Source organism: Hippoglossus hippoglossus, chromosome 12, assembly GCF_009819705.1.
Source record: "Hippoglossus hippoglossus isolate fHipHip1 chromosome 12, fHipHip1.pri, whole genome shotgun sequence".
NCBI lineage: Eukaryota > Metazoa > Chordata > Actinopteri > Pleuronectiformes > Pleuronectidae > Hippoglossus > Hippoglossus hippoglossus.
Window position 1 is genome coordinate 10,265,636 of NC_047162.1, and position 22,911 is coordinate 10,288,546.

General features: G+C 42.2%; 1 protein-coding gene across 4 annotated transcripts in view; it reads left to right on the forward strand.

Moving 5' to 3' along the window:
- The window catches only part of LOC117771559 (astrotactin-2), a 248,692-nt gene that overhangs the window by 164,460 nt on the left and 61,321 nt on the right, over positions 1-22,911 (forward strand). For 3 of the 4 annotated variants that reach the window (XM_034602058.1, XM_034602059.1, XM_034602060.1), the window contains one exon: positions 485-673. In XM_034602058.1, coding sequence (XP_034457949.1) covers positions 485-673 — 189 coding nt within the window. Of the gene's footprint in view, positions 1-484; positions 674-22,288; positions 22,311-22,911 lie in introns of those variants that run through there. The other variant, XM_034602061.1, reaches the window with a different exon arrangement.

A 22,911-nucleotide genomic window follows, 5' to 3' on the forward strand; every position in this document is an offset into this window, starting at 1 on the left:
ACATTGTGTATTAATATATTACTATTATTGTTGTTGTTATTATTAATATATGAATGTTTACAACTTGCCCAATATGGCAATATTTATTAATAGAATTACTTTTGCTACAAAATGTATTTGATTTTGCAGTTTAGTTTTATATTAAATTAATATTTTTAGTCGACAGGGTTGAAAGAGAAGTGCTGAGATACCGACATGATTGCTTTCTATTTCTATGTCGGTCATTTGATTCAAAGTATTTTTTCCTATCTGTATATTACAGTGGTCTTTAATCTTTAATTTAGATTCAAACAGTGTCAGATCTCTTGCTTTTTCATTTTTGCTTTATCACCAACCTTTATGCCAAAATTCATCTCGCAGTACCTGGCATCTTGTCAGCAACGATACATATAGCACGTATCCTTTCACCTCAAGTGTAAATATATTCACATACATTACACATTACACTTTGTACTGACAGCTTTCCCCCCCCTCGTACGCTCAGGTGTGTGCAGGAGTACAAACTGGCGGGGGATGGTCGCTCCTGCCTCCTGCAGTCAGACAACTGTGAGGGGCCGAGATGCCCGAGGCAGGATGTCCACTTCAATGACACCCTGTTCGGTGAGATGCTGCATGGATACAACAACAAAACCCAGCAGGTCAACCTGGGACAGATATTCCAAATGACCTTCAGGTAACGTGTATACACATTTACACTTTCTATTTCTTCTCTTATTATGAGTGGCTGAGGAATACGTGGTTTTATTTACTCGTATCCGTCACCTTGTGCCTGATTCTTTCCCCCTTTGTCTCTATTTTGAAAAGTCTCATTTTATTATTTACATCCACAAGTGAAGATTACAGGCGCATTCTTCCCACGATGCCTGTTTCTCATCTTGTCTGTTTACGTCTCCGAAGACAAATCATCCGGAGTAACTCTGTCTTTTATCAGTTTTGGATTTTGTAGGAGAGATATAACGGCTCCAGATCTCACCAGAGCAGCTCTGAGAAGCAGTTTTTAGGTTTTTGCCGTTGGGATGCTGCATCTGTGTTTGTGCAGGTGTGCGTGAGTGTGTAGATGAGAGAGGGAGAGAGTGAGAAGGGGGGTTGAGAGAGTGATGATTGAGTGAGGCTTGAGACGTATCCCATGGCAGTTCTCCCTAAACTGTCAGCCTTTTGAAAACCTGGCTCGCTCTGATAAGTCTCACTCTGTTTGTAGCGGAATGCTGGTGTAATCACAGTGAGACGATGAGGGTCTATCTATGCACAAATACAGTGCACGCAGAAAAACACGCTGAACGTGTATCTTCCTTTATCTTTGTCTGTCTTTCATTCCCTAACTTTCTTTTTCACAGACACACACACACATGTACTACACACATCGACAATTTTTTTTCTTTCAAGTAACCATAGTATGCTTTTCATCTTCTTGGCCATATAGGCAACAATACTCTAGCTTGACTAAACACAGCCATATGATCCGTCTGCGTCAGGTCATCGGGATCAGGTACTTGTAAAACATATTACATGAAAGAAGGATTTCTACAGTATATGGGGCAGACTTCATACTGTGTACACCTCCTATAGACTCAGAGCCAATTGATTTTCATAGAAAAAATGTAATATTCAATCTAGACAGATTTTCTTTGATTTTATGTAGAATGTCTTTGTGAATAATCAATTTGTACTTATATATATATTCTTCTAATAGAGAATTACTGTTATTCAGGCACTGTAATTATACATAATTCAATACGTAAGTGTCAGCATGTAATGTTTGTACTTCACTATATAGGGACTTCTACATTGAGGACTATAAAGTGACCTTATCGGCTAAAAAACAACGTCAACATGTCGGCCAGTGGAAAATCCCACAATAAGTTTTAAGGGTTTATTATAGACTTTCAGGTGAAAAGCATATTGAATGACATGTTTAAATTAGAAATAAAGTTGCTTGCCGCAGTTTGTGCTGTGATGCGCTGCTCTGCTCGTAGTCACCATAGGTTGTACACCACATTTCATGATGCATTGTGGGAAACGATAAGTATAAAAAAAAAAAAATCTCTTAACATTCATGCAGTGCTCCAAATGGAAAATTCCATATAGTTGACTGTATATTGATTAGTGAGTGACTTCGGACACAACCAATGTCTTTCATGAAACATTAGTCAAAATTACATAATGTATTGATTTAGATAATACATTAGTAGGCAATGGTCTGACCTAGAAGATGCCTTTAGGAGGTGGGTGACCGCAACTGCCAAAGTAGGAAGGGTCTGGCCACTGCATGTAATTGACTAGAGTGAATCCTTTTTTAAAAGATGTCCAATAAACACTGGTCTGTCTCAAATAGGCCAGACTTCAACCATTTGGCAGAGCACATAAGCTTAAAGTGAATTCGTAGGAATGACTGACACGTCTAATATGGGACAGGACAACTCATTTGACAGCATAATTTCCCCCAAAGGTTCAAGTGGCTAAACCAGTTGGGGAGTACGTCTAATACACCGAACAGGGCACCGTTTGAGAGATAAAACAAAGGCACGGCTTGAGGATTTTAAAACCAGGGAAAGCAGACTTCCTCCATTTGCCCTTAAGCAGCGGGGATCACAGTGGGTCTCCTGTCTCCAGACTCCAGCCCTACACACTGGGTAACTGCAGCCGGTAGTGGGATTAACACCCAAGCCAGGGCTCCGGTGGATTTATACACACACAACAGGATTGAACTATAGTCAAACACTGTGGCAGCCCAGTGACTCGCTAGACAAGCAATGAAAGATGTGAGCGAAGACGACATGACGTAAATTAGAACATTTGATTGTTTACAGACAAACATGTTCCACTCCTGCTGATTTCAACACTAGATTTACAGTAAGTACCATCTTTTGAAAGCATGGCAGAGTGATGAGGCCAGAGTTGGTCAAACTTTGTATTATGTTGAAATCAATGGCTTCAAAATGTCCGCTTTTACAACAGCCAGTAAAAGAAAGTAAAAAAAGTCATATGTGCATTAACTTTTTCCATTTCCAACATTTAGTAATTGACTCCCCTCTGTCCAGCCTGGATTTATTTGAGATTTGTCCACACCCGAAGGAGTAAAGGATCTCTCTGGTCCCATTCACACTTTGTTATCATCCATCACCTCTGGAAGCTGCTTTTTTTTCTGACTGACATATATGGTCCAGTATATCACAAATCTTAAAAAAAATCAGTCCAGTGGTTGGATTATTCTTAAATCCGGAAAATAGAAGAGAATTCAAAATACTGTGATGCTGCAAAAAGAAGCACTCATAAACTAAATAACAAGATTGCAAACCATTTACTGCAGCCACAATTCAACTCTGACAAAATGCGTTTGGTCGTCTGCAGGACGTCTCATAAAATTGCAATAGAGCTAATAATCTTTACAGAAAGATCTGTAAAAGATGGAGTCTCCCTACAGTGTCAAGGTAACTGCAGTCACATGCACTCAATAAATATCTAATAAAAAGGGCACTTTTCCCTCTCACTAAACACCAAGTTGAAGCATAATGACCGTAAGGTCACAGTTCTCCGTCCACTCCTTGTTTGGCCTCTGGCTTTGTGGTTGTTCATCTTTTTAAAGGAGACATATTATGGTCATATTGAGGTTCATACGTTTGATTTAGGTTATTACTTGAAAAGATTTACGTGTTTTAACGTTAAGAAAACGATTCACTTTCCTCATACAGTAGTGACCGAAAGAGCGAGACCTTGAATACAAGTGGCCAAAATGACTTCTCTCCTTCAAGTGGCTGGGCTCAGCCTTAGAGGAAGGCTGATGAATTCTGACATCCACAGGGAACATTTCCTTCACATCAAAAGGGGAGAGTTGAGGTGGTTCAGGCATCTAATCAGGATGCCTCCTGGGGGCCTTTCATTGGAGGCTTACTGGACAAGAACAACCGGGAGGACGCCCAGGGGTAGATCCAGAACTGGAGGGCTTACATATCCCATCTGGCCTGGGAAGACCTCGGGAACCCCCAGAAAGAGCTGGAAATGTTGCTGGGGAGAAGGATGTCTGGAATACCCTTCTAGGCAGGCTGTTCCCTAGCTGGGATATGCAGAAGATAATGGATGGATGGTTTGATGGATGGATGGATGGATTTCCTTTTGTCCATTGCTTCAGCACCTCTTGTCAGCCTCTATCTGAAACGCTTGGTTTAAACTCCAGTCTCTTTAAGCCCCACCTCCCAATCTGCTCTGATTGGCCAGCTGGCCCAATCTGCTCTGATGGCCAGCTGGCCCAATCTGCTCTGATTGGTCAACCGCATCCCGCACATGTAGGAAATGCCGGGTTTGGATTTTGCTCTACCTGGCTTGGTTTGGGGCCATGCCAGACTTGCCACTATGCATAATGCAAATGAGGGCCATTGCACCATCATGGTGCAGAAGTATCGTCTGACTCAGGAGCAGTGTTCTCTGTCGGGGAGAGGATCTCTCTTTACCACAGACCCTTTACGTGCACAAAAAAAAACTATCCCACACTAGAAAAAAAACTGAAGGGATGAGGTAAATCAGTGCTGCTACATTTATTATTCTGCTGTGAGATTTCTGTAAAACACAGAACAACAAAATTTTCTCCCTCCTGCCTCCCCTTCAGTTTACTACACCGGTGCAATTTGCCACCGGCTCCTAGAAGCTAGAAAAGCGTCCGTACTAATGGGGAGGTGCACACTCAGCTGTACATATCAAGTCCCCTGCAGTCGGGCGCTCGGCTGATTACGTGCAGATGACAGGCAAAGTGCACTTCCAGGCTGGTGTGCCTTTTTTGGATAAATAACACACATGTCTCTAGGTGCAGGATGCATCTGAAACGAAGCGCAAAAAGCATTTATATAACCCAGCCCACTGTACACAGTTCAGCAGTTATTGGAGAGAGCAGGCGATATGAAGCACACAAAAAAAGGAAGGAAGAGAGAATCCGTGACTGAACTCAGCAATAAATTAGAGGGTAGAAAAAAAGCGGTGTTTATCGTTCACCGGCAGGTGTTTTGTATGCATCCCCATCGTGCTTCCATCTTTGTTTTATGAGCTTGATCAAATTTATTTGAAAGTTTTTTCTAAGGTTGTTCATCACTGTAAGTCTAACCAGACAAGCTAAGCACACAGGAGTATAACACTTACTCCCTGTGCCGCTAATTAAACATATGTGTTACTGTACGTCATCCCAGTGAAGTACTCGTTCCTCTTATCAAATCCACCGTGTCCTTTGTTAGAAGAACAATGGCTTCGCCTTCATAGTGACTTGGTCTCTTAAGATTTTATTTCAAACTCGGTACGTACACTCTGCATAACTGTATATACACTTTTTTTCATGCGCGTCCTTTTCTCCATATTCCTCCATGCTCCCTCATTGATATGCAGATTCAAGTCTCATCGCACAACCCTGCCTCCCTCTCTTTCTCTCACCTCCTCATTCCCTGCGTCACACCAACCTTATTAGCAGCTCAAAGTGAAATACTAGTTAATTGAGATAAATCATGTGATTGGAGTCGCAGCTTCACAGGTTGTGTTTTATTGTGAAATATTACCTGTGATTTATGACTGCGTTGTATATATGGTGATAGATGGATCTCACTTCGGACAGCTCGTTTGAAGTGACATGGGGGAATGAGATTTGTAAATTGCTGTAATGAAATTACAGACTAATACATGCATGCATATGGGTGATAAAGTCGCACGTGCTAAGGTGAATGTTACAGCTGAGAACGGTGCCATTGCAGTGTAATTGTAATGCTGCTATGTAGAGATAAGAAAGCAGAATCCAGCCGACAGAGAATGGATATGTAGTTATTTATTTTAAATACTGTCAGCTTGTTCGCATAATTTTCACCCCCCCCCCCCCCCCCCCCCCCCCCCACCCACCCCACCCCCCCCACCCCCCCTTATAAATCACCTGCACATAGGTCAGGCAAAGTTCAACCTTTAAACTACTCAGGGTAAAGGTCCGTGGACCTCGTCTGAAACGGTCCCCTTGGAAAACCCACCTGAAGCCACCGTTCATAAATCACTTTCAGAAAAAAAGCATAAAAGGGAACCCGAGCCAAAATGTGGTGGACCGGACGAGGGGGGGAAATTACAATCACTGACAGCAGCGTGATGCACCACCACCTAACGAGCAGCGGCGGTCGGAAAGAGCAGCGCTCCGTATCATCCCTCCCCGCACTTCACACTTCACACACTCTGTCTCACCTGAAAAAACACACTTTCCCCAGCAATCACCACACGGTCAGAGCTGATGGTGGGTGGGCTTGGATTCACTCCAGGATTCAGCACAGTAGAGACCTGAGGCCAGCTTCAATGGAAGAGACCCTTCCTGGATCAAAAGACTGATAACGAGGATAATCTCATTGTTGTCTTGATGGAACAATCCCGTTACAATATGCCATTATGCAAAACAACATGGCAGTCGAATTTGTCATCTGCAAATTTAAAATCTGTCAAGATAAATGATTGAAGTCAATTTGAATGTATCTACTCGTCACCTTGAGAAACTGGTCCTGTCCGAATCAAGCTTATTTGTTCACAGACAGCCACTCTGTCCTGAGCATTTCCCTTCCCTCCAAACTGTTTTAGAGCTAACGTGTGAGTTAACGTTAGAAGTTTCACCTGCTTTGTGAAGGCGACGTCGCCGACAAAAAGATCCAGTCGAGAAGAAAACAGACAAAATTGCTTCAAAAGACAAATCTACTTACTCCTCATCACAGCTCACCTCTCAGACTAAGACGACACCACAACATGAATAATTTGTGGATCTGGCAGCTCGCGAGGCTCCTGGGCACAAACACAGCCACATTTCCATGTTTCTCCGTAATTTCCAGTAATTATCTCCTCGGTGCACTCCCACCGGCTACTACCGAGGAGTTGAGTCAACAAATAGTATCAGGCAATTTCTTCCCACATAATGAGTAACCATGAGACAGTGACCGGAGAGGTCAAGGGTTAAGCTGCTCAAGGTTGATGAGAAGCTTCTTAATTCACTTCCTAGGATAAGTGTGTCTGCCCGCTCCCCCTTTTTTGTCTCACACTCATGTCTGTGGGTGTGTGGGGGCAGACTTGTGCGCTCACACAAGGTGTGTGTGTGTGTGTGTGTGTGTGTGTGTGTGTGTGTGTGTGTGTGTGTGTGTGTGTGTGTGTGTGTGTGTGTGTGTGTGTGTGTGTGTGTGTGTGTGTGTGTGTTTGTGTTTCTGGGTAGCTTTCATATTCTGTTTTATTAGATGTGTTTATGCATATATTTAATAACTAATTTCACTCACTAAATACACTGCCAGTGTTTACAGTTGCCTTTACATGATTAATATGGCAGTGTAATGTGTCCAGCATCATGGAACACTGAACATAGAGACAGCATATTTGCTAATTTAATGCAGTGGGTCACTCCACCATGTTATGTGTGGACATCAGATCCCTAGGCTGACTCAACCTGCAAAAGTTCTCAAGAAAGAGTTTAATAGAGTTTTATGTCTGCAGGTATTTTTATTTTGACAGAAAAAAGTGTAACAGATTGGAGTAACATGTCCAGATATGGATTGTATGTTAATAACAAATCTAAAGATAATGCTTAAAACAGCCTCTGCTACATAGATTGTGATTTTTATATATTTGTTATCAACTTAACTTCTACAAAGTGCTTTATTCTTCAATTTTTTTACTACTTTGTTTGGTCCGGACCAACGGACCAAACTGAACCATGGTTCGTGAAAACATTTTATTTTGATAGTTCAGACTTTAGGGACCAATTTCAGGAAGTCGACACAGCATTCAACAATAGAAGAAGAAAATGAAGCAGCTGGCAGGATTTCTCGCTGTCTTCACTTCTGACGATATAATAGTTGAACGACAAGGACGTTTATCTGGCGCATTCACACTTGTGTCGAGTTCTGTACCTGAAGCTGGTGATGCTGGTTCATCTATTTTCTCCATTCGAACGGAAAGAGCACTACCACTAGATTTTCTCTTAAGTCAAATTTGTGAGTGCTAATCGCATATGTGATCATTTAATTCACAGGCTTAGTTTCCACGCATGTTAACAGCAAACTCAAACAGCTGACTCCCTGGAAAGTTTCCCTGTTGCTCACACAGTGATGACTTAGCAGAGGGAATTCAGCAGGAGGGAGGCGTGTGTAAGTGGATGCTCGTAAAGCCTCAGCGGTTCCTTCATCTCTGTGCCTTAGAAGACATAAGGTGTGCACGTTTGGCAGATTGCAAAGGCTCTGCGCGTGTGTGCGTGTGTTGAAACATTTGTATTTACCTTTGTGTGCGTATGCGTTTGCCTGTGTGACTGCACATATGCATGCGCGGGTGTGATCATTCCCGAGGCAGTCGCTCTCTGCTCAATAACTCACATGGCAAGCCAGGACCTAATAGACCTGGCCTAATATCAGCTAATGTCAGAGAGGCTTATTGCTGACTGCCTGCTGTTTGACTGGAGGGAGGGAGGGAGGGAGAGGGGTGGTGGAGGCAGCGATAAGGGTTGTGAAGGAAAATGAATAGGGAAATAAATGAAAAGAGAAAAGGCTAAATCAAAAAGAGCAGACCTGAGCAAAAGTTAGGGAGCGTGACACTTGGAAGGAGCAAGAGAAAATGCCAAAGAGGAAAACAGTATAAGATAGCAGTTTATAGCCGAGGCTCCTTAAGCATGTTGGACTGTGTGGCAGTTCTCCGACATCACACACAGGTTGTGTGAAGCAACGCAGGGAAAATACACACACCCAGGTCGTGTTGCAAGGGACGACTCAAATAATTCTTTCATGTGTTGCGTCAAATCACCCAACACCCCAATCCCACCCATTTTAACAACAGAACATACTGTCCCATGTGAACAGGATATCTGAAGAATGCCTTAAAGGTTCAGTGTGTACGATTTAGGTGAAAGGAATCTATTGGCAGAAGTTGAATATAAAATAACCCTAATGATGTTTTCACTAATCATCTAAATTATACAAATTGTGGTTTTCTTAACCCTAGAACAAATACTTTATATTTACATCAGTAGCGGGTCCTCTCCACAGAGGCAGCCATGTTTTTTACAGTAGCCCAAACTGGACAAACTAAACACTTTTTTAGTTCTTATGACAACAGAAGGTTTCCACAGGTTCTCTTTCATGTTTGAAAGGTGAGGGTGAGGTTGTGGGTATTCAGCTGCAACATGCACCTTCACCACTGGATCTCACTAAATCCTACACACTGAACCTTTAAGGAATTTTCTTCAACTTTGGAGGATGAACAGATTTTGGCTGGCAAAGGTCAAGGTTGCCGTGACCTCGTTATGTGGACACGTTATCTTAAGAACGCCGCGAGAGAATCCCGGCCCAAATGTTCACTTAGACTCACGGATTAAGTGATTAGATTTGGGTGGTCGAAGGTCAATGTCATGGTGGCCTCACACTGTTTTTGGCCTCTTCAACATATCTCAAGTCTTCCTCTAGAGTTGTCACTCGGATTAAAAGATTAACTGATTAGATTTCAGTAGTCAAAGGTCACAGCGACCTGGTATGAGCCTGGAAGTAAAATGTTTTTACACTGAATCTGCACTGGTCGACAGAGGCCTACAATCACAGTGTGGTAATTTGAATTTTTTTTATTTTATACTTTTAATTGTATCTATGAATATTAATACTTTCATATTTAAAAGTATAATTAGATGTGGAATCCATCGCCACTCAACCAACCAGCTGCTGTACCTGTAGCTACTGTCGACTTGGCACAATTTGTCACCTAACGTTTCATACGAGCCCCCAAGCCTCAAGGTATTTGCTTTCTCCTTGAACAGTCATTAAAAGAGACTGAATGGAGCTAAATCCTTGTCTTGTTGAGTTGCTTGAGTTTTGTGTGTGTTCCACAACTCTGTTCGGGAGATTTATGGATTACGTTGTCTGAATATCCCAGGCTCGAGAAATTGTGTTTTGGGAATTTTACACATTCCTAAATAGCTTCTATCCTTTCAACCCTACTCAGTGTTTTTATAAAGAAGAAGGGTTTACGTGCATGCTCGTACATTTGAATAAAAGCTTTTCCTCTCGGTCAATGTAGCCATATAAAAATAAATTATATGATATGTCAAGTTTTGTGAAAGTAGACGAACCGTTTAGGCAGAAATACATTTGAAAAAAAGGATCTCTATTCCCTCCTAAGCAGAATGTAGGATGTGTTTACCATTTTGTGTATAATGTTACCAGTCCTCAACTTCTCCTACTTGTACATAAAGACCACTGTCATAAGGTAAATTAGTAACTAGTGGTGAGACCATAAATGCCCCACTGTGCAAGAGCGTACTCCTTCCTGGACCTCATTCAGAAAGGCAATTATAGGAGTGCGTCCTGTACACAGTGCAATTTTACAACTAGCTCTATTACTCCCTGCGGTGAGACGAGGGGTTTTCTGAAGTGTTCTCTGAATCGCTGCTGCCGTACTAGTGTTTCAGCGTCATGTTCTAGTGCAGGATTCTGTCTTCCAGCCCCGTGGAAGGAGGCGTGTGAATCCCAAACGGTTGTGACAGCAAAGTTTGACCATGCGGTGACCGTTGGATGTACGCCAGGATACATTAAAGATATTGGAGATCGCCATTGTTGACAAGGTTTTCAGTCATTGTCACTTACAGTAATTCAGCTGTCCAGGAAACGCAGAGAGACAGGCGGACAGGCGGAGAGGAGGAGGAGGAGAGAAGGGGAGGAAGGATGGACAACAACCGCAAGGAGAAAAGCTTGTTTTCATTAAATACTAATTAATGAAGACCTGTTTAATATTTCGGCTTGGTGTATGGACAGAAATTGTGTATCAGGGGTCAATTCTTTTTTCTGTTTGCTTCCCGTGGTCCAGCAGATTCTGCAGTTTCACTTATCCTTGTCCAACTAAAGTGCTAATTCGTTTTCTTTTTTTTTTCCCGTATTGATTAGACCGCCTCTTCATTTGTCCTCTCCGAGACTTTGCAATTACACAGAAAAATTGACAGGATACTTAATTTATCTCGTGCATGTCTTTCTGTAAAATAAACCCCCGAGCTACTTAGACCTTTTTTTCCAGAGTTATACATTTTTTATTTCACATAAATTACACTTTAGGATCAACCCGAAACAAAGACAAGGATTTTGTGAGTTTAATTAGCTCGTAGCTGGTGGCGCCCTTGTGCAGTCCTGATAAAATAACTTGCATGTGCAGCAGCCGGAGAATCAATAGTATACCGGAGGGTGAAAAATAAGAATATGCATCAAACCGTTGGCCTGGAACTGTGATGGAGTTGCCTCACAGGGGGTATAGCTAACAATGCCAATCCTCCAAAATGGCTTCAATGTCCTACCTTCGTGCAAAAGGGGGAAAAAAGCAGCGTGTAGTAATTTGTCCAAATCCTGAATTAGTGGCTCGAAGTTTTTAGTATTGATTAATGAACCACTAATGCGGCGGTGAACTGCAGGGAGGCACCACTCGTAATTTCGTATCCCCTCCGGACGACTATCTGTCTTCACTCTTCTCCATCCTTTCCTCCTCAATCGTCCTGCCCTGCTTTTCCGAGATTGTTGACTTATGCTGTAAAATTGACCATTCATAAATTATTCATTGATATCAATTAATAAATAGATGGCACTTCTGAGACATTTCTTTTAAGTTTTATTCGACTTGTATGAAGTTTGCCAGACTGCGTATTCGCCCACTCTCACCTCTGCAACGCCACAGTATGGAGCAGTTAATTACCACTCCTGTGATGTGTCTCCCAGTTCCTGCCTTTCAAGAAGGGACGAGTAAAGAAAAAAGAAAAAAATCTGCTCCGCTTCACTTAGTCTTATCATGTTGATGGACAGAAAAGCAGATAACACAGTAACATGTAATTATGCCTTCATGTCAGTCATATCCCTCTATAATTACATTGTAAAATAAAAGAATACAAAGGCTGCCTCTCTGTCTTGGCCCATTACTGCAGATCAAACACAAGGACCGGGGGGAAATTGTGATGAGACTCTTAAATGTCCTTTGTGTATCGTTTATGCATCGGGACGGCAGAAAATCAACCAAGTCTTCAAACGCCGGGGTCAGACAACACGATGTCAGCCCCCGATTGTAGCCCGACGCAGCAGAAGACAAAGGGGCGTCATGTGGATTTGAAAACGATCAATTGACATTGGGCGCAACAAAAGGTTGTTTTATCTCGTAGAGTGTGTCATAGTGGATGACAACCGACGGCACATCTGGGACGCCTCGGGATGTCCTAACAGAAAGGCTGGCGTGTTTGATTTTTTTCGTCCCCTCTGTGATATCGACCAATAGGAGCAAAGCTGGCAGCGCTCTGCCGGAAGAGATGAATTCAGCGTATTTATATAGGTACAAGCCACATTCACCCCTTCCCACACACATTCATACAACGTCTCAAAAACAGCCATTAGGGGCAATTTCGGTGTTCAATATCTTGCCCGAGAGCACGTTGGCATTTAGAGTGAAGGACCTGAGGATCAAACCACTGACCTTCTGGTTTTGTGGACGACCCGCTCTAACTCCTAAACCACTGATAGAGGAGAAAGGAATGATGTTGTTGTTAGAGCTCTGAAACGGAGGAAAGATTTTTTTTCTACTACAAGACAGCCAGTATCGGACACACCCCTTTAGACGCCATGTTTGTTTACGTTAATCACCTAATCCGACAGTATTACCACCTTAACAGAATGAAATATGTTGTTGTCTGACCCCAGCATGAGGCAGCCCTGTTTGAGTAAATGAAGGATGGATGCACACAGTCGATAAACACTGTTATTAAATATATGCATAAACACATCTAATAAAACAGAATATGAAAGCTACCCAGAAACACACACACACACACACGCACACACACACACACACACACACACACACATAAGTAAACCATACACGTGGGTCAAGGTCTTCTGTTAGTTTCAGAGCAAAGTTTTGTTTTTCTAATTTTCTTATTGTGCACAATCCTCCTTGTTGTAAATTTTCATTTTTGACATTCAAAATTTTCAAGAGGCAGTTTGCTCTACCGTCTCGATCAAATAGACAAAAACTAAATACTCCTATGTCCTTCGCCTGGTGACTTGTTTTTTTCGAGTGGAGGATTTTCAAACTGTTGTGCCTCTTGATCATTGTGCCCAATTTTAAGGGCAAAAAAAAAAAGAACCTGTTGTATTGTCCTCTGTCGAAATTCTCACAAGAGCCACTCTGCTCTCGAGGTGATGACATAAGAGTCTGTCAGGAAGAGAGTTTTTAACTTGGCTCCTCGTAACGCAGTTAAGTCTGCGAGTGGGCGAGAGTTAAAGGGGGACAGAGAGAGGTAGAGTAGAGGGGGAGATCGGGAGAGACAGGAGCTGTAAAGACACAATCAGGGGGAGAGCAGGGAAAGTGGAAATAAAGTGCAAGTGGAATAATAAAAAAGTAGAAAAGCAGTGGCTCTAATCAGGTCCACAGCTTGCTCGCCTGCATGACCCCTCACTCCGCATTAGGAAAGCTTCATCTCTATGGTAATGCTTCTGGCCACCACAGCTCATTTCCGCAATTTCCTAAGGCAGGCCAGCAGAGATATCAAAGTACCATAAAAAAGAGTCTATTCACACGCGTGTTCCGATTGTATGCGGCGACCCGGGGGAGAAGACGTGAGGTTGAGTGGTTTTGTGTGTCTGAAGGGGAGACGGAGACAAAAACAATGAGTAATGTCATATTCCTCCAAAAAAAAAAAAGGAGCAGGCTTAACACTCCCACGCACCGAGGCGTATTTTAATTTTCTCCAAACCTTGATGGCTAAATTAGACCCTCAGACGCCAATTTGCATGCACACAACAAACGCGGCGGCGCGCTCTATATCAGAGGCTGTTCCATTGACAGCATCACCTCCCAGGCCTAATCAATATTGGCCATGAAAAGTCACCAGATCTCCTCCTCTCAGTGGAATCGTTCATCAGCCGAGGCTGTGGCTGCAGCTGTAATGAGAGACTGTAACACCGGTCTCGAGGTAAACATCTCTGATTGTTTTATTGCACTGAGCATTACCCTGAATTTTTTTATCCTGGCCTTTAATAACTCTTTAACTCTGCATCTGGGGCCTGTGTCCTGGGGGACAGCGGGTGCTTTATCTTGGTTATGACTCATCTGACACGTCCCGCTCGCACCCAGCGTTTACTCAAATAACAAATATTACAGCTATTAAACATATTACATGCGATTGGATCGGCAGCGCACCCCCCAGACCTCATAAATCCGTGCAGGCCTACAAATTGCCGGATGGCTCTCAAGGGCAAAGGGCGAAGAAATAACTGGAAGCGAAGCGGGGTTGGATTGATTAGGTGATAGTGCTCATTAAATGTTTAATTCAGAAATAATTTGATACAGCGGTATCATTCACATGCATTAATTCAATCAGGAATATAAATGTGTACTGTTTGAAATTTCATTCCCTTCCTTTTATTATTAAAGGATGGATTCGCTCAAATTTATGCCGGCACTTATCACCAATGGCTCTAAAATCTTGTTGTTTCCAAGTTTGTGTGTGTTTCCCACGTGTTTGGCAAATGTTTTTCATCCTGAGACATTTATATTCCTTTAGGTTTTTCAAGTTGTTCGTCTGTCGCATGTTAGAAACACCGTCAACGTGCCCACTCGCTCACAGTCAATCAGAGTTTTTACTTGAGGACTTGAGCAACAAATATTTGTAGCAACTTACTGGGACATTTGAGTTCTCACATTCAACCCCTCCGGATAATTTCAGGAGATTAGTTCAGTGCATGTCTGAAAGAAGCTTTGTCTTTCAGTATAGTTCGACAGAAAACTATGCATATGGAGTACTGTATGTGGAATAATCAGGGCGTTGTCACTGGAAACATACATTTTGTCATTTGGTTGTAGTTAGAGCAGAAATATTGTGGGTCAATGGAGAAGGAACCGTTAGATACCATGAGAGGAAATCTGGTTTTAACTCTTTAAATAATTGAGTAGTTGGTGGTGTACAATGGCAGCCAAGTGAAATTGTGTTTGGAGGAACAGTGTTTGAAATTATTAAGCAGCCTCTTTATTCCACACTGCCGATCGAATGATGCTGAATATCAAGATTCACAATGAACCTTCAAGGCTCAGATTTCAGTTTTCCCATTCAGTTGCCTTCATTTATTTTATTTTTTTGCATATTTCGTGGTGGAGAACTCTGTTTTGTACAAGGTGTTTTTTTTTTTTCATTTGTCTGTGCTGCCTTTTGTTTGCGCACATCTCTTTCTAACGCTGAGTAATTATCCCATTTAGGGACGAATCCAAACAGCGTGGCAGCCATAGAAATTACAAACATGCTGTGTCTTGCTGTATACGTCAAATTTTCTGTTGGTTGTTTTCTGGCTCTCGTGTTTATGTGGATGGTGGATGAGTCCACACCACATGAGTAGAACAGCTATTATCCACTCACTGCTGTTTCATGGTATATTTAAAATACGATTAAACCCTGGGTGGAACTGTGATGTTTGTTTTACAACTTAGAGAATGTAGCTGTAGTTGAAGCATGGCACAGAGCCTTTGTCATAATGTTTCCATTTTGTTTTCAATTTGTAGGCGAGTGGGGAAAGTCTATTGGCAACAAACTTTTTTCCTTTTAGTTGTTTTCTTCTACTTCCTGTCATCTGTCAACCGGCCAAGGTCGACTACTTCCATAAGATTTCTATTTTCACTGTAAAAGATTGACATCAGTCAGGAAAGTGTTTCCTTTGTCAAGTTCTTCTTTTGTATTTCATACAAAGCTGTTTCCTCCCTCCTGGCCCAATTGCATCCACTCCAACACCCTTACCCAGAATGCTCCAGCCCCCCCTGTTGCAAGCCTCCAAGGCTACCAAGGGCACAACGCCCCCCCCTCCATATGTCCAGATCATGATTCAACCCTACTGCCTCGCACTCGGCTTCTGAATCACTGTCCCTCCCTTCCCTGCGGTGAACTGGCCATCGCTCAACCCCCGTCCCGACTCCTCAACCCCATCCTCGGGTTGGAACTCTCCTCGTCTGGCATCCCGGCCGATAAGTAATCTTCTCACCTCAGTCAGCACTGCAATCACTTCCCATCTGACACGTTCTGCAAAGTCTCGTCTGCCGCCAGCTCACCCCTGAACTCCAGCGCTCTGCCCGATACCCCGTGTGCTGCATTCACGTACTGTACATCCTCACATAATAGCCAGATATTTGTAGGTGTTGTTAGGGTGCAATACATGTGATTATTAATGTAATATAAAGTTAAATTTTATGGATCCTGACACCTTCTGTTGTTAATAATTTTATATTTTTTTCATTTTCACCCTGAAAGATCCCAGAGTTCTTTCTGTGCTTTAGTTCCTATGTGCAGATTTTTTCTTTGAGTCTGTCAGAATAAAAGCAAAAGGAACCCATACATCCTCACATAAGGAGCCGCAACATAAAATCTGATGTTTCTGGACTAATCCTGATACTATTAACCTTTCCTCTGGCACAGAGAAAGAGCAGCCTCTAGTGGTGAACAGTATGACTTGTGCTCTTTTCTCCTTTCCCTTGCATTAAGTGAGATATTTATTTATCATTACAGAAAATGCAGACTCTTCAATTCTACAGAGTATCATAACTTCTCCAGTCTCAGTGTTATTCTGTGAGTGGCCATTAAAATGCAATTGAGTGCTCGATTATTTGACAGGACTGTGTTAACGGAGCACGACTTTAAAAAGTAATAGGCGGGCATTAAAATTTAGATCAGGAAATATATTTGGACTTAGAGTCCAGCATCCTCGGTTCATAATTTTTAACTCATATCGACAAAAAAATGAAGTTTTAATGATAACACTGTAAAAGTTGACAGTATTCTGGCCTCAACCTTAAAGCTTCACCTTCCTCTCACCCTTGACCGAGTCAACAGGGACTTGGCTAAACATGGCTACACACAGATCCCTTTTAATGCAGTCACAGAAACTGTTTGTTGGGATTGAATAAGAACATGATGAGTGAATTTATCATCTTCTGTAAATGTGTGTAACTTTTTTAAAGGCCACTTCCTTGTTTAGCTTTGGCCTGAGAGGTAACACAAGCTCAATCAGCAGGACTTAAATAAGAATGGTCACAGGAACAGTAACAATAACAACAACACAAATAATAACCTAACTATTTATAAAGCACAGTGCATACAGCAAGTCCTTCAAGTTAGAAAAGTTGGACAATACAAACAGCACATGCATATACGCACATGCAAACAAAGGATGAACACACATATGGCATGTATACATACTGTATACAAACAAGTCCAGTCTAAAAATGTTTGAAGGTGTCATTTGAAGCTGTCAAGATCAGATGATTGGCTCATTACACAGAATTCAGCATCTCCATAGTTCAATTCTTTTGGAGACCAGAGTTAGAGGAATTCAAAGACCTTCAACCTACATAACAGATTATTAATCAGAAGGGATCTAGGGATCTAAGCAGAATCTTGAAATATTTCTAAAATGATCAGGGAGCCTTTAAAACTAGAGTAATGTTTAATTCTGGTTAGGTGACATACTGCAGCGTTTTCGATCATCCAAAGCTGGATTCTGAGAACAGAACGTCACAATAGTCACTTCTGCAAGAAATCAAAGTTTTTCAGTGTCCTCCTTCAGAAGGAAAGGTTGTTTCTGAGATGGTAAAATGCAGGAGACCGACAGGACAGAGACAACACTGACATCCTTCTGTTTCATGCTTTGTGGTCGTAGTTAATTGTTTAATGAGTCCAGACAGTTAATCAGTTGGATTCATCAACAGTCGACAAGCAACTATATAAATGTCTAACATCAACAATTGATGAAACAATCAATTACCCAGTGGCAGCACGTTGAGTGAAAAATGTGTCCGTCACAGAATAGACCCCTGAGTGAAACATGAGTGAAACAAGTGACCTCAGTTTTAGATGACGCCGATTCACTAAGGAACACCACATAGTCTCTTCCTGAGAGACAAGACATGAACTAGTTTAGAAATATGAATTGTGTAATATTAGCACCAATGACGTTTATAATCAGTAGTTCTGAGTATGATTTTTAGTGCTTGCATCTGTCCACAAGAGCAGCTTCTGAATTTGAAGGAGCATCCTGCGTGGTTCCCACTTTGGTTTCCTAATTGTCCAAAGCAAAGCTATGGATGCATCTGAAATCCAATTAGTCGGCTGTCCCACAGTTGCTGGTAAAATATGGTTTCTGAATGTTGGCGCGTGCTGTTTCAAACCTGAAGAGCTTGATATTGAGGTGACACAAAGAGCCCTATCTACAACATTTATATTGTTTTAGCTATTCAAAGTTTTTAGCCAAATGTCACCTTTTCATTATCGTTTGCAGTAGGTGTGAGAGGGACAAACTGCCTAAGAAGAAGTGTCCCAGCCCTCGCTACTAAAAAAGCACCATTACCCTTTAGTGCTATCAAGATTGAGTCTTCAGGTTGAAGATAATGAACTGAGATGTTGTGGTTAAGACGTAGTGACTGTGGTTTAATGTGTCTGAATCACTGATGCCGAGAACATTTTTCCAAATGACGTGTAGCTAATGCTCATGAAGCTCTGAGAGCAAATAAGAGACGGAAGGAAAAGGAGATGCAGAGCGGGTTACCGCTGGAGACCAGGCTGAGCAAACGGCGAACAATTGTTACACCCTACCAGGGGAGAAATACTGACAGTGATGCCTGGCTGTGAAATACCCCCAAAAATATGTATTTGCCTGTGAGACCTGAGCTCTGGCTCGCTTTAATAATCAGATGTATTGTTACTGGGCTTGAATTGAAATGGTGCACACAGAGGGCAGCAAGAGACAGGGAGAGTCAGAGCTTTAATGTATATGCATGAACTCGTCTGGAACATTTGTATTCATCCCAACAGATATCATTTTATCACACACTGGCCGGTGGAGCTGGTGTTTTTCTGAGACTCCCGTTCAAATGGGCAGAGTTTGTTACGCACGTGTTACACTGGAGTAGGATGGGAGGTCTGTTTTTCCAGGAGGGAGCCCAGTGTCCACCGATCCTAATGAACACACATGGGCCCTGAAAGAAACATGAGTAAATACACAAGTTTGTGAGCTTTGCCCCGGCAAGTCCGGACTCACACATGTGGTCTGTGGTGTGTGGGAGGTTTTGTGTGTATGTGCGTGTTTGTCAGTGTGAAGTAAGCTTGGTTGGTAAAATAATTGGTTGAGTACCTGGAAGGACTAAAGATTGAACCATGGAGAAGGTCTTGATGTAGAGTTAATATAAGATAACAAATAAGGTGGCTACAGACTCGCATATTAATAAGTATTTTCTTTTCTTTTTCTTTGCTATATTTGACAACAGTAGATAATATATCTGGATTGCATACATCAATGATAGCAGTTATTCAGTTCCAGTTTTGTTATATCTCTATCAAACCCTTACTTTGTATGTGTGCTTATATTGCATGTTGAACTCCTACCATCCATGGCCATCCATAAAGATTTTACCATCTTCGGCAGGCAGGCATGCAGTCAAAATGGAATCCGTGAAGTACCACCATGGATGTACCTGGGCTGTGTATTTGTGTGGGTGTGTGTACTTGGGTTGTTCTTTGTCTGAAAGTGCTATATAAATATAGTATATGATATGCCCCACATTCAATATGAGCTATTATAGGGTTGGCTCAGTGAATGGTATCTTGAGACTTATTATTATTTTCAGCTCCTTGTGTTTGTCTTCATTAGTGGCAGTATGTACACACAACCCTTACCTGAGCTCCTTAAGAGAGATAGAATAGATTGGAAGGAGTTAAATGAAACCAGAAAAAGTTTATGAAGATGAACACGCTGACATGTTGCACATCTGCAAAATGGTGGTGTTTCAGTCATCCAGTGAGTAATGGCAGTGAGACGGAGAGCATTCACAATACCAGGACCCTAAAGCTGAAACAGCTAAATGGAATTCAGTCATCATTAATTGTTTTATTTACACCCCAAAATGTCATCATGTATTATGTGAAAAATGAGTCGAAACTCGGGGTGGGTTATGGGCTAATGGAACCAGCATGTTCACTGATTTGTTTGTTATGGAGATAATTATCCAGTTTAATAAAGTATAGAGATTGCACAGCTAGGTGTGCATCTTCACAATTTTACCACTGCAGGAAAAGCACAGATGTAACTAAGAATGATAAATAGTGATGGCTCCATTCCATTTAAGTGTCAGGGAGTAGTATAAGTGGGTCAGCACACTCATTAGCATACACTTGGTCCTGGAGCAGTTGGGCAGGATGCAGTCATTATTAATGTTACACCTGCGTTTAACAATTCAAAATGTCTGCCGTGAGTAAGGCTTATTGGCAGGTTTGCTGCCTAAACTCATTACGCCGAGTCCGTCTTCTCATTACCGTTAATTTGTCCTTCTAAGGTGAGATGCGTCAGCCATGCTCGGCTAACAGCTAAACCATACTGTGCAGTTTTTCTATTCTGTGCTCTGGTATGTTCGCTTTATTTTAGTGTGTTTTCTATGTTATCTGTCCCTGCTTGTATTTTTATAAATTAAACTTTTTTTTTGTATCATTTTCCATCCATGTTGACCACAGCTCCCTGTCAGGAGAGATATTGTATCTCAGTGAGACCTTCCCATAGATTACATACAAAGATGGACAATGGGTCTCCACTTCGAGCTACAAAGAAATTAAGCCAAAATATCTCAGGTACAAGTGCTGCCGTCTTGCACATTTGGAGTCTGTGCAGTCAGGGCACAGAGCCACGGTAGCGAGGTCCCGTTGCGAGTCCGTCTCAACTGTCGCTTATGACATTTCGGTTCCTCTTTTTATAACAACTTATAAAAAACAAACTTACCAGAAAAATTAACATTTGAACAAACAGCAGTGTGAACTATACCAACAATGACAGTTTTATTTGACGTGTTCTTTGACTTTTAACTTTGGTCCATGTCCCATCCAGAAACATGGAGAATGAGGTATTAGTGACCTATACTGAAGCCAGCCACCAGGTAGCGATCGAGGCCTTTCGGCTTCACTTTTGGGTCGCTACCATGTTGTCCATCTTTATATACAGTCTATAAACCTTCCTTGTTCAATAAAGAATAAATATAAATTCATAACAAAATAAAATATAAATGTCTCGTCTTCTAATGAGCCGTCTGCAGAAATACACTCACACACACACAAAGCTGTGCCCTCTTTACATCGGTAATCAAATATTCAGGAACAACACTCTCTAAACTTCTTGTCTCACCATTTGACCTCTGCAAAAAGGAGCGGACACAACTAGAGTGGCACTCAGAAGAGCGTTTACCTCTGCCTCGGTCCAACAGTGGCCACCCGCTGCACCAAATTACACACACTCGAATCTAGCAGTTCCCTCAGTATGACTGATTTACTTCAGGGGTGAAGGTAACAACAATCTACACTTGACTCAGATATTTTCCCTCAAGAAGACGGTAGAAGGAGAAGGTTAAGGACATTTAATGATTTTATTGGCACCGCAAAGACCTGAGCCATCACACTATTTTATTTTTTCTAATCCTCCAAATTGAATCAGATTTCACTTCTGATTTGGAGCAACTCTGAGGTGAACTGTTGTGTATCAGCGTAGGTCTTTCAGCTTCAGAATGTGAGCAAAGTGGCCAAAGAAAAGGAACTCTCGCAGAGTGTCAAGGACAGTCCGCATCTGAGGTTTGAAAATCTGTAAAAGCCACATAACATCTCGGTCCACGCCGCCGCTGCCGCCGCCTCCGCCACCGCCTCCTCCGAAAAGTTCCCTGAGCCTCGGCGTGAAGCTGGCTGATTTAATTTAGCAATCAATATGTTTTCTGTGAGCATAAGCCACGGTAATCTTTTTATAGCACCTCCTCTCTGCCTCTCTCTTCTCATCCTTTGCCCTTGAGTCAATCCTTCCACCCCTCCACTGTAACAACCGGGGCCGTGATTGCGTCTAACCGGCTTTGTGGTTAGAGGAAGGGAGAAGAGAGACAGAAACAGGATGAAAAAATGATATCAAGGAGAGTGAAGCCATACGCACCACCCCACCAACCCGTCTGAGGCTCCGTGGCACAAGGTCTGCTCTTGGAGACTTGGTCCCATAGAGGTGGATCATGGGAAATAGGCTGCTGCCACGTGCCATGCTCTCAGAATGCAGCATGACAACTCGTTTTTTATTTTAACAGGAAATAAACAGCAGCTGCTTTGGTTCAACCAGAGCCGTCTCCTGAACAAAACAGATAAAAACAGACTACTGCTGTTTGTTCTGCAAGTGATTTGTCAACAAGTGCAAATAGATTGTGAAAAGATTTGAAAACCTACCTAGAGTTAATATGCAGTGTTCGTTTATAGGCGTTCTTTATTACCTCTTGCTATAGCACAGGATGTCGGTCTTCCTCTCTTCTGCTCTCCCCTCCCAATATTTCACAGTTCTTTTCACATTACCGTTCTTTCATGTACTTATCGTCCGCAGCAAAGAGAAAGAGAAAAAGAGATTCAGAGGGGTCTGTTCTTATCTGAGCATGCAGCTCTCTGTTTTGCCCTCAGACTCGGGGACACAACTGTTTTCTTTATTGGGTTGCCAAGCTACATGCACACACACACACACGCACGCACGTTCTGGCCTTGCACCCATGCTTTTTTTTCTGTTTACTCATTCGGTGAGGAAATCTTTGATTCTGTCGCTCCTTGATGGAACGAGTTACTACCCACACTTTGTTGTCTTTAGAGGTTAAACATGGAGTTAATAATTATATTCACCCAATAAGCTCCTTTATTCTAACCTCTATGAAGCCGAGGAGACCAGAAAAATATCAACACCTAACAGAAGAAAAAAAACTTGCAAGTGAAAAACAGTGAAGTCTCCAAATCCCCGTCTCTGAATGATTCAGGAGGCCGGCAGCTGGATGGGGAGCTGGAACATGCAGGGATTGTGGATATTGCTTTGTGAACTGTTGTTTGAGCTGCTTTCTATTGAGTTCAGAATG